The sequence below is a fragment of the Alosa alosa genome, chromosome 9 (assembly GCF_017589495.1).
Source record: "Alosa alosa isolate M-15738 ecotype Scorff River chromosome 9, AALO_Geno_1.1, whole genome shotgun sequence".
Taxonomy (NCBI): domain Eukaryota; kingdom Metazoa; phylum Chordata; class Actinopteri; order Clupeiformes; family Clupeidae; genus Alosa; species Alosa alosa.
The window spans coordinates 16243880-16256239 of NC_063197.1; the positions used below are offsets into that span (position 1 = coordinate 16243880).

At 41.4% G+C, this 12360-nt stretch overlaps 1 protein-coding gene across 3 annotated transcripts; it reads left to right on the forward strand.

Annotated features, from left to right (window-relative positions):
- Positions 1-1142: 1142 nt before the first annotated feature.
- On the forward strand, positions 1143-11462 carry crlf1b (cytokine receptor-like factor 1b). Of its 3 annotated transcripts, none has more exons than XM_048253030.1 (8): positions 1143-1407; positions 3609-3887; positions 4001-4130; positions 4671-4837; positions 6111-6268; positions 7035-7203; positions 8825-9006; positions 10421-11462. In XM_048253030.1, exons 1-8 carry the CDS (start codon positions 1350-1352, stop codon positions 10556-10558), a joined length of 1281 nt encoding a protein of 426 aa, XP_048108987.1. In that variant the 5' UTR covers positions 1143-1349; the 3' UTR covers positions 10559-11462. The 3 variants fall into 3 exon arrangements, with proteins under 3 accessions (XP_048108987.1, XP_048108989.1, XP_048108988.1); XM_048253032.1 differs by having other exon boundaries at positions 8825-9010; positions 10286-10511; XM_048253031.1 differs by having other exon boundaries at positions 10286-10511.
- The last annotated feature ends 898 nt before the right edge of the window (positions 11463-12360 follow it).

Genomic DNA, 12360 nt, shown 5'->3' on the forward strand with positions numbered 1-12360 from the left:
CGCCCGCACATACCAGTCTGAGGTCAGTTCAGCTACATTCTGTTCAAAATGACTGTGGTTAGGAAGATGCTGGGAAATGTTGATCCCAGGTCAGAATGCAGAATAGTTCAATACTGGGTGTTTGGGGAATGCTGCTGCAGATGCTTGGATATAAAGGGAAAACTGTAAAACCAAACTGTGTCAACAAGGATTCTTAGTCCTTCCAGTCATGTGTACAGTCAGCTTGTACGCAAAGCAATACTCATCTAATTCTTCTCTTCTCATTGTTTAGGTGGTATATGGTGCAGAAGTGAAAAGACTCATATTAATGCTGATTTTTTTGGTGGAACTGCATCCAAAGCTCTGACACATAATGAAGGATTTCTCCAGATTCGACTCTGTACTTGATTTGTCCACCAACATTTGCTTGCCAGACAAGTGGGGCATCCCAAAAATATTTAACTGATGTGGCATGGGGCACTTTGGCCAACCATTTTCAGAGAACTGTTAACAGTTAGATGGCCTTTTTGATTAAAATGCCAAGTGTAGAGGAACTGTCTGAACATTTAAATGTAGTCATGCGTATTTGATTATAAAACCCTTTGGATGATGGATTCTCAGATGAGGTTAATATGACCAAGAGCTTAGAATGAATAAATAATCACAGATTATGCGTTTGTAGACACTTGTCCTTGACCTACCTTTGATCTTCAATATCTTAACTGATTAAAGGAATGATTTGATAGGCCTATTTTATTTTTGAACATATGAATCAAGATATTTCAAGTTCATAATTTGTAACCAGTTTTTGGATAACTGGTATACACACATATTTACATATGATTTAGTTTCTTAAGTGAAAACATAATTAGGTATTGCACATCTGCCATGATAGGACATGCCCGTTGGACGCCAGGAGGACATTATGATGCTGTGGACACGCACCCGTGCTCGATTTTAATTGCCTGACAAAACTAAGGAGTTCTACGCACTGGGCCAAACATCAAAGCGCCCAAGAGGAACCACACAAACAAACAAGCCAAAATCATAGCAACGAAACTCAATAAAGTACTAATGACTTGTGACTGCAGGAAGATTTTGGGAGGGGCTTGAGAAGTATTCCGCTGGATACTTGAGTTTTTCAGGCGTGCGCCCAGGCAAACCTTTACTCGACTAACAGTAACTCGCTCATCTCTCATCTTTGTTATACGTTTGTTTGAGCGATGATGCTAATCCATTAATTTGCATTGGTATAGTCATTCTATGGTCGTAGCAGGGCCTTTGCAAATGGAACCACTGGAATGGATTTTGTAACCGTACCTTAACTTTTTCGGACCGGCGTGTTTATCAAAGAATATCCCACGAGAAATATGATTTCGTTTTGGTGTCGCGTGCTGCTTCTTCATCAAATATTCACCTCGCCTGCATGTAAGTACAAAACTGCAGTTTGAGTGACAGGTTGTTCGCCGTGTGGTCTGCAGCATACGCGGATTATCATTCGACAGATGAGAAGGGGTTGGACACGTTTCTCAAAGTTGTCAACAAAAGCCCAATGTGCCTCTCAGCTGTAAGAAGATGCCTTGGGAATGTGCGAAAAGTTTGGAGGAGACACAGCTGACCAAATATCTCTTCATGCAGGTTTTCTGAAGTGGGAGTCCTTTTCTCGTATGAGTTTCAGGCATTAGCCTATAAGATAGAGTTTTATAGATGTTTTCTTGATGTCAGAGTGATATGGGAGATCAAGATTGCTTTATCATTTTTTTAACCTCACATTTTAATCTTGACTTTTATAACCCATTTATCAACACTGATATTTTATTTGTAATTTATCACATATTTAATGAGCAGATAATCATCCTCATTGAAATATAACGTGTGGTGTGGACTGTAATCCCTTTTCGAAAAACTAGCGTTGTATAATGTTTTATATTTTTCATAGATTGATTCATAAGGTTACAGAAAGCACAAAATCTTCTGTCTCTTCATCTTTCTGGGGATTGGTGAACAGATTGTTAGGTTGAGGTGGTAGTATCCTAGATCCTAAGAGACTGACTTCTGGTCGTGATACATGTTATACAGCGTTCTAAAATGGTTAAATATTTTAAATACCACTTCGTAAATTACTGTATATCTGTCTGGACGGCTTTTTGTCTGGTCCTGTCAGACTGGAAAGGGCACGTTGGCACATATGTTAGAAAGCTTTTCTGATCCCCACCAACAGCCGGCATAATAAACTTCATACGTTAACCTTTGGATCTCCCCAAAGGAGTGGAGTTGTAGCAGATTAGTTCTCTTTTGGTAACACTTCTCATGAACATCCATCATATTTCAGACACAAATGAGTGGGCGAGCTGGGATGGCGAAACATTCAGGGGTTTGACAAACTACCTGAGACGACCTCTCCAGGTTCCTTCTCTGGACAAGTCCGGCCTGCACTCATAAATCCAGCCATTAACAAGGGGCTCTCCAAACGCTTGCACAAGGGGCATCCTAAGTGTTTTGTGACCAGTGGTTAATACTGAGTGCTAAATATACAGGATGTAGTTTTGATGCTCTGAAGGCACAATAAAAGCATGATAAGTCCATGCAATCCATCTGTGTTTTAGGTGTGTTCTACAGTTTGCATATGACTGTCTCATCTGGACAAAACATTCCTTCTGAGTGACATCAATGCCATAAATCTAGTGGCACTTTTATGACTTTTTTTCCTGAAAAAAAAAACAGAACACACTTTGCTGGGGTTTCTCACCCCGCCAAAATTAGCGTTCTTCTATGACCTGAATTTGAGTTTGTATTTTATTATGGAATATGGAAAAGAACCTGGTTAGCAGAGCCAGCAGACTCTACTGAACTCTACATCATATCGCATGCACACACACACACACACACAATCACACTGTCTACCATTGCTTTAGGTCTTGTGATCAACACATCTATCACATTTTTAGACTAGATTGAAGGACTCTGCATCAATACTTTTTTCATTATTGCTGACAGGTTTTTCCCCACTTAAAAATCTATACAAATTTGGAACATTTATATTATGGAAAAGATCTCATGTCTCTATTTATTCTGTCATTTGAAGGACTTCTGTGCCACAAAAGACTTCCAAAATGGCTTTTATGGGCCACTTCATGAAACATATTGACACATTGCAGCCCAATAAGCAGCAGTACATTTCTGCGGAGGCTTTGTCAGCTAAGTGGGGTGAGGAATGTTTTGGTGGATAAAATCCATCTGTATATCAATGCTTGTGCAATGCGGCCAGCTTTCGGTGGGCTCCAGCTGAGTTGCTGTTCTCTTGCAGCAGCGTGCGGTAATCGTGGGGGTTCACTGGTCTTTTGCAGCGAAATAAAATAAAAAGGGGGTCATTTTTTTATTTTTTATTTCCTTCCCATTTTTGACATGCTTACTGCTCTGGGGTAGGGGGGCATTTTCCTAAAAACAAAAACATGTAAACACAAGGCTCAGTTTTCACATAACTCACCCTTGCTTCCATGGCACCACATTAGACTAAAACATGCTACCAGTGGTTTCCCACAGATGTTCCCTATAGGCAGAACCATTGATTTCACACAGAAGATTTCGTCTTTGCCATGCTCTCTGTACTGACCCTCTCCCCTCCTCAGGCTCGGCGGTGGTGTCGCCCCAGGACCCTGTACTGCTGGTGGGCTCCAGTCTGACCGCCACCTGCACCCTGAGCCCTGGGCTGCAGCTCCACACCGGGTTCCTCTACTGGACCTTCAACGGGAACCGCCTCCCCAGCAGTGTGTACCACGTCCAGGGCCCCGGGGCCCTGTCCGTGACCCTGCACAACCTCAACGGCTCCCGGCAGCAGTCCGGAGACAACCTGGTGTGCCACGGACGCAAGGGGGAGGTCCTGGGCGGCTCCTGCCTCTATGTAGGCAGTAAGTAATTATGACCCAGAGGGCTTTGTTTGCAGACATCCTGACCCCTCAGTGGTGTCATCAGCGTGTGTAAAGGAGGATACTATAAAGTGTGTTTTGTCTGTCCTTGCCAGTGCCACCTCAGAGACCTGTGAACCTGACCTGCTGGTCCCACAACACCAAGGACCTGACCTGCAGATGGAGCCCTGGGGGGCCTGGAGAGGGCTTCATCAGGACCAGATACACACTCAAGTATAAGCTGAGGTAACCCTGGTTACACACACACACACACACACACACACACACACACACACACACACACACACACACACACACACACACACACACACACAAACAAACCCATGATTGTGTACACATGCATACAAATATACACAAATATTCAACATCTGTTTCAAGGTCTTGTTTAGCAAAAAAAGCATCATTTCACTGTTGTACTTTGCATATTATTTTGTATGCTATTAAACATTTTGCCAAAATGCTGTATGTAGAACAAAAGGTTTTATTGTCCCTTATAATGTTGGGTATTTTGATGAGACTTGTAGCTGGCATTTGCGTTGGCATCCAGGTCTCCTTCTTGAATGTAAAACTCAATCGTGTATGACAGTAAATGGTTCTCCCCATAACTTAAAATTACTAAACGTTGAGCCACTTTTTCATTTAGTACCATTTGTACATTATGTCTTATAACCTGCTGGCATTACGATAATAGTTCACCACAACAGCAAGGAATGTGAGTTGAATTTAGTTGAGGACACAGGCTCTCTGCATTGATGTGTGTTGCAGGTGGTTCGGTCAGGAGACGGTGTGTACAGACTACAACAGAGGGATAAATACCTGCTACATACCCAGCGGTCTGGCCGTCTTTACCCCGTATGAGATCTGGGTGGAGGCCACCAACCAGCTGGGCTCGGCCTCGTCGCGCGTGGTGACGCTGGACATCATAGATGTGGGTAAGTTGCTTCAGCTCCGCTCTGTGTGCTTTACACCGGAGTTCCCAGCATACTCTGAGGATAAAAGGCATGACACTTCTGACCTCACATTTTATTGTGTTTGAATGGAGAATAGACATATGTTGATAGTTCTGGGAACATTAGGTTTATGTTCAAGGCACTTTCATAAGTTAAAGTGTGCAAAGTTGTTTCATATATTGGTGTGTCTGTGTGTGTGTGTGTGTGTGTGTGTGTGTGTGTGTGTGTGTGAGTCAGAAAGACTTCAAAGTCAAAGTCAAAGTTTAAATGCTGTTTTTCATTAGTTTTGGATGGCTAACACAATTGGAAAACTAGCACTAACTATTTATTGTCCACTTAATTATCATCCTTCCCCTGAGGCAAACATAATTAAGATCAGTCATGGATGTCAATGCACAATCAATCAATAATGAGTTACATGATTGGGAATGTGATTTAACGGAACACATACCCACTTGCAAAACTGACTTGTGGAGGCTAAAATACATGAGACATACTTCCAAAAGCAACTTCTGCATACACCACAGTGTTGGGGATTGTGTTTTTGAAACAAAATGACCTGAATACATTCCAAAGAGAGGGAAATTAAAGCAATCGGATTCTGTAAAACGGGGTGGAAAAAAAAAACAGGCAGAAATCGATGAGGAGGTACATACACAGAATATAAGTGAAGATAGAAAGAAACACCTTGATGTTAGAGCCCCCCTCAAAGACACATTACTTGTCAGTCTCTCTCTGTGGATGGAATGAATAAATAATTCACTGTTTGCTTTGGAAACAGATTGCCTGTACCCTGATAAGGTTGTGTAAGGAGGCATCTCCAGTGACATCCCTTCTGATTCTCCCACAAGCTTCAAGTTGCTTTTGAGTTTGATGAATAGTTTATTTTATATGACATCAGAAACCATTGCAAGCACGCAGATGCTTTTTTACCTACATGTATATGCCAGTGAAATTTAAGATGAAGGAAAGTCCAAAGGATTATGTTCTCTTTACCTCTCTGACTTTTACACTTTTTTCCTTTCACTGACTTTCAGAGTTGGTGTTATTTATGTTGATGTGAAAGATATTGCTCCACAATGTACCAATGTACATTATATATCATAGAGAGAGAGAGAGAGAGAGAGAGAGAGATGCAGTATATGCAGTATATAGCATATGTAGCAGAGACTTGGTGCAGTGTTGTTTTCTTCAAATGGCATTTCAGATTTATATGGTTGTGTGTGATAACAACTCTGTAATGGTTACATTTCAGTGACGACAGACCCTCCACCTGATGTGCAAGTCAATCGTGTGGGGATCCTTGGCGACCAGCTGACTGTGCGCTGGAGGAGCCCCCCAGCCCTCCGAGACTTTCTGTTCCGGGCCAAGTACCAAATCCGCTACAGGCTCGAAAACAGCGCCGACTGGAAGGTGTGTGTGTGTGTGTGTGTCTGTGTGCCTACATGTGTATGGATTGATGTGGCTGTGTGTATGTGTGTGTGTGTGTGTGTGTGTGTGTGCGTGCGTGCATGTGTGCGTGTGTGTGTGTGTGTGCGTGGCAAATTTAAATATTCAGATTGAATGTCATGCTGCAACCCTTTCCCCTGACATTGAGATGATGAGTTCATTTTTTACAAGCACGTTGTGTTAACAGCCAAGCCTGCTATTAAGCTTTGTGTTTAATAAGGCCTCTGCATTAATGACCAATGGCGACGTTAACAGGCCCTTTCTCTTAGGTGTCTCAGAGACAGAAACAAATGTATGTTTGGCTCTAGAAATAAGAAAAGGGAAACATTTTAGATGCCTCTATGCCATACAGTAAAATAAATGACAAAATAAACACACTAACTATGTGAGAAATAATATGCCTAATACGGTTGTTTTTTTGTATCTACAGTATGTCATGAGTCTGTAACATAACAGGATTTACGTGCATCTAGCCTTCCATTTTGTATTCACTTGTATGAAAAACCTACTGAAAAGGTTTATCTTCTGCACTGAACACAAGGGATAGGTTACTTTATGTGTTTGGATTGAGGATGGGATTTGTTAACCATATCCCATTTGATATAATCTGAATTACTGCTTGCACAGTTACAGTAAAATGACACTCTTCATCAAGTGTGGGTATGACACATGCTAACCAAGAGTCAGCGGGTGTGGCGTAACTGACTGTGTGGTTCTTATTTCCTTCCAGGTGGTTGAGAATGTGGGAAACCAGACATCCTGCCGGCTAGCTGGCCTCAGACCTGGAACAGTGTATTTTGTCCAGGTTAGGTGCAACCCCGTGGGAATCTATGGCTCAAGAAAGCCAGGAATTTGGAGTGATTGGAGTCCGCCAATGGCAGCCTCAACCCCTCAGAGTGGTATGCAGCTAATGGGCATGCTTACATTACCAACATCATGGCTAATCTAAACAACTTAGTGAAAGCCTGCAAAGGTATGCATTGATGCTAAGAGGAAAGTGTCATATTTCGAAGGATAGACCATACCTGTTTTCACTGTGGTGGCACAGAAAAATGCATATCTTAGATTTTTTCAAAACACTAAAAGAGCCCAGAAAGAGAACCTTACAAGAGGACTTCCTAGAACCATGAACTGCCATTACTACTACTGCATGGCCTATCTCTTTTTCAAAACTCTGTGAATCTTAGGTGTAGCCTAACTTTCAAATAACAGGGTAACTCACCCAAGCTTGACAGAATCTAAAACAGACATAATAGCATAATATAATAGTTACTCAGAGCTGTATAGTAAGCATATTACTATAGTGTATGGTGTATAGAGCCGTATAGTAAGCGTATTTCTAGAGCCGTGTAGTAGGCTTACAACAGCTTGTGCTTTATGGCACTCCTGAACTCTCCTTAACCTTTGGATATTTTACGTATTGCTTGCTGGCCGTGACTTCAGCATTTTACAGAAGCTAAAAGGGTTTGACGTTGACCTGGCTGCGCTACAAATGGTCATGTCTTCATAACCAGCTACGAATGTTGTTGATTTCCTCAGGATTGACTGTTCCCAAGATAAACCTAAAATTTAAACCGTATGCAATCCCCCAGAGAACAACAAAAGAGAAGATCAAACACGAGAATGATAGGAATCTTTCATTAGTACAGCTAAGCGAAGACCACTAGCAGATACACAGACCGTTAGGGGGGACAGATTGATATGTCTTTAAAGATAGTGTGCTTCAAACGATCGATAATCTTTAATCTGCCAATCAAACTCATAATCAGACCCCTACTCCATTAATTTTGAATAGAAACAGGTTTGAGAGAGAGAGAGAGAGAGAGAAAGAGAGGCTGCAGTTCCTTGTAATGCAGCTGGAAAGGTTGGTATTTGTTCTCAGATACTATTTCTCCTCTCTCTTTCTTGAATCTATATTTACTCCATTTCGGTAAAGAGATGGAATATGGCCACTCATGGGTTTGAAAGTTGCCCAGCGGTCTAAAGCCAGACCTAGCCTCAGACCTCTGTGGTCTCCCTGTCAGTTCCTCTATACTGACTTCTTTATGCCAGACCACAGTTTAGTCTTTCTCCACAGTCTTTGTTGTTGTCTTTCTCTTTTATTCCTTTTTCTTTCTCTCTCTCTCTCTCTCCTCATTAGATGACTGTCATTGTGGACTTGCCCTCTATCCTCTGTCTGTCCCGTTGCCACCACAAACCTCAGAGCTGGATGGGGGTGCCAATTAAACAACAAGCAAACACAAACAGAGAACAAAACAGGATTTATGGCCAGGGAAAAACAAACAAACAAACAAAAAAAAAACAACCTGTTGTGAGGATTCATCAAGTGGTTTAACGATAATCATGGTGGGCATAAAGTTAGTCAGATATTCAGTCAGTAATGACACAGCACAAGAAAACAGATGATAGAGGTTTCAAGGAGACGAGATGCCTGTTTGTCTCTCTTTAACAAGCTGAAAAGTGAATGCTATTTCACAGCCACTGCCTTCTCATTATGCTGTGTGCCTGTGTTTCCTACAGAGCGCCTGCAGACGGGGTCGTGCGACGCAAAGTCGGGGTCACAGACGGCGGCGCTGCGTCGGGAGCTGAAGCAGTTCCTGGGCTGGGTGCGCAAACACGCGTCAGGCTGCGGCAGCGTCAGCATCAAACTCTACGACCAGTGGCGTGCCTGGCTGCAGAAGTCCCACAAGACGCGCAACCAGGTCGGTGAGCGAGATTTCATTTCCTGTTTATGTTTGTTGTTTTGTTTGGATTAGGGGAATGAGGTAGGGGCCATTCTGATTCTTTTCTTGTTTGGGGGAGCATGTCTGGGCATGGAAATATACAGTCAGAGTTACACACACACATACAGACTGGATTCCATGAAAAATCTTCTTCATATCTTTGTTTAGCTGTATATTGTTTTGATATATAGGGTCTACATTAAGCATTTTATTTTCATGTGAAGATCATTGAAATTGATGAGACTGGGATGTCTGTGGCTTCTAATTGTGATAGATTTAAGTGCTGTTACTACTGTATATGCTGTCTTACAGCCCCTGAAAAAGCACTTTATAAAGGTACCTACCATTTACGAAGAAATGCTAGCCTTCAGTAAACCCAAGAAGCAAGAGAAATACATCCATCAGTGTTCCAACTGCACTTGATCACTTCCAACTCCCAAACATCAAACACATGATTTTGCATTGCATCCATTCTATTGCATTTTTTAAATGGCCAAAAATGCACTCGTTTGCTCTATCGCCACAACAAAGCTCAAGTAGGGGGAGCATATAAAACATAATTAATGACAAGACGTAATGAGTTCCTCTGGAGGCTTGTTTATAGGGAGAGGGCGATGCATTTCTTCCCATCGTAACTCAGAGCCAATGATGTGAGCCAGGCTCTGGTGAGGCCCTGTTCAGCCCGGTGGACTCTGTCCTGGTCACTAACCTACTTACTGTAGTTTCTTCTCTGAGGCAAAGCTCACAATCGTGATGCTGACTCAGAGGAAAACGGGGAACTTTGAGAACGACCTTGTCGCTTTTTGAGGAAACTGTAGAATTGCTGAAAACAGTTAAATAAGACTGGCCTTGTAGCCGTGAGCTCATTATTTAAACATGAAGAATAATGTGTCAAATGGACACACACACAGGTTAACATAGGTAATTTTTAATACAATCACCTATCCACTTCCTGTTGGTTTACATGACACTAACATTAGTTTTGAATTATCTCAGGATAAGATACATTTGAAGATGAGATGTAAATTATTATTTTATTTTTTTAAGATTATGATTATTCACCAGAGCAAAGAATGCCTTTAATAACAAAACATTGTGTGATTTAAGTTTTCTTCTATTGAATCAGAACCCAAGTAGTTTACCTTCACAAAGACACACCATTTCTGTCTGAGGTGTATTGGCATCACTCTCAGGCTATGACGAATGCTTCCTGGTACAGCATAACAATGTTTGCATCTTTGCCCTCTCCTTATTCCAGATTCTGCCAGGTGATAAATCATAGTGCACAGCGCAGACAGACACAAGACAGAGAGCTGAAGGACTCACAGGGTATGAAAGATGCAGGAAGAGACTCAGATGCAGGAGAGTGTGACACGGTGAAATATGTGCTCAGATGGTGCTCCCTCAGCAGACGGGGCGGAACTTCAGAACGAGAGTGGACCCGAGGACCACACATTCGCACAGGCGGCCTCCTGAACAGAGAGGCTTGGGCTCACGCTGCTGCTGCACTGTCCAATGGAGAGATTTCTAAAGCCTGGACAATGGAGATGAAGTCCAGTAACATTGGACAGACGGGCATATTGGTTTTCAGGAGCTTCCCTTTTTTCAGACATGGTTTACTCATTCTCAAATGCAAAGGATTGCAATTTTGCTTTAAGGCTACAAGGAAGATCTGTGGAGACATAATGCACCCAATCATCAGTATATATGTATATGCAACACCTACAAAAGGAAACCACCATGCTGACCTGATGCTGCTATAATGTTTCTGTTGTTACAATGTAATTGGTCATTCAAATTCTGCTCTTGAAAGAATTTAGTCCATTGCTATATAATGCTTGTTAAGTGATATGGGACCATGTTTAAATATAGTACATTATCTACATATATTTTACTCCCTTTTGCCTACTTTAGCAGTTCATTTGAAATGTTTGTATATAAAGAGGACCTGGACCAAAATATATTAAAGCCGCAGTATTTACCTGTTTCATTAACATGCATATATATATATGATGATGTAAATGGGAGTGAAGTGAAAACCATAGTTTTCTTATTAATGGAAAATGTAAGTGGGACATTCTACCAGAAACTTACATTTTCACTTAAAACATCTTTGGGGGAAAATTATTCTTATTCTTGAATCTGAACATTGAGTCAAATGGAGGCACTCTAAAACTATGAGGAGCACCTATTGTGCCATCTCAGGATGTTTTTTATTCTTGAATAAAAATAATTAATAGGAACTAATAGGCTATTTGTCAGGCCCCGTAACATCTATGGCCTCTATGGAAGTTATATAGGGCTTTGATGGGGCCTGACGGTCAGTCATTTTAATGGCAATTTCTCTGCCCATGAACATAATCAAAACTACTTGTAAGCAGGGATTTTAGTAAGCTTTTTAGACATATTTTAGATATACAACAATTCCATTTGTATCTAGGATATTTTAGTGTGGTGAGGCCTGGCCCTTGAGATCGTTCCCCTGAAATAAAGAATGCAAAAAAAAAAAAACAGTTTAAAAACAAATAATTTAATGAGGACTTACTGTTGATCACCATCAGATCAGCATCACCATGGTCAAATGTCAAAGCCTTTGAGTCATAACTGCACATTTTTTATGTAGTGTTGTATGTAAACATGAAGGGCATGACGAAAACGTATGGAAAGATGTAAATTGCCATTTATTTCTAGAATTTATTTTTAATTTCATGTATTGTTCATGTGAACAAAAACAACTTAAATTTGTATTTAGTGTTTCTTTCTTTTTTTATAAAAAAACATCAGTCTGTGCAATAGAGATTTCTAAAGTTTAGACGATAGAGATGAAGTCAAGTAACATTGGACAGACGGAGGGGCATACTGGTTTTCAGGAGTGCCCCTTTTCTCAGACATGGTTTACTCATTCTGAAGTGCGAAGGTTTGCAATTTTGCTCCGTCAAGGGTTTTCGCTGCTTCTTCGCCGGCTCTGCCATTATAGCCTACACACGTTTGCAACAATCTCTAGCGTTTCGTTAGCCTTCCTCTGTGCTGTAAACTGATCCTGCTTCGGTCGGCGGGAGGATACACCAAACTTGCAAGTGGGATATTCCTACAGGCAGTATAGGAGCGGGCGAGAGCCTTCATTCGCCCCGTAATGAGTCATTTAACCATATACCGACTTACGAAGATGATCAATTAACACGAAAACGTTGCCTGGTGTCCCTTTAAGGTTACAAGGAAGTTCAGTGGAGTATAGTTGAAAATAGTTTTTTTTTTAAAAACATCAGTCTTTATCACAACAAAACTGTGAAAGATTGTTGCTCAGATTTGGCTTGGGACAGGCCATTTTTCAGT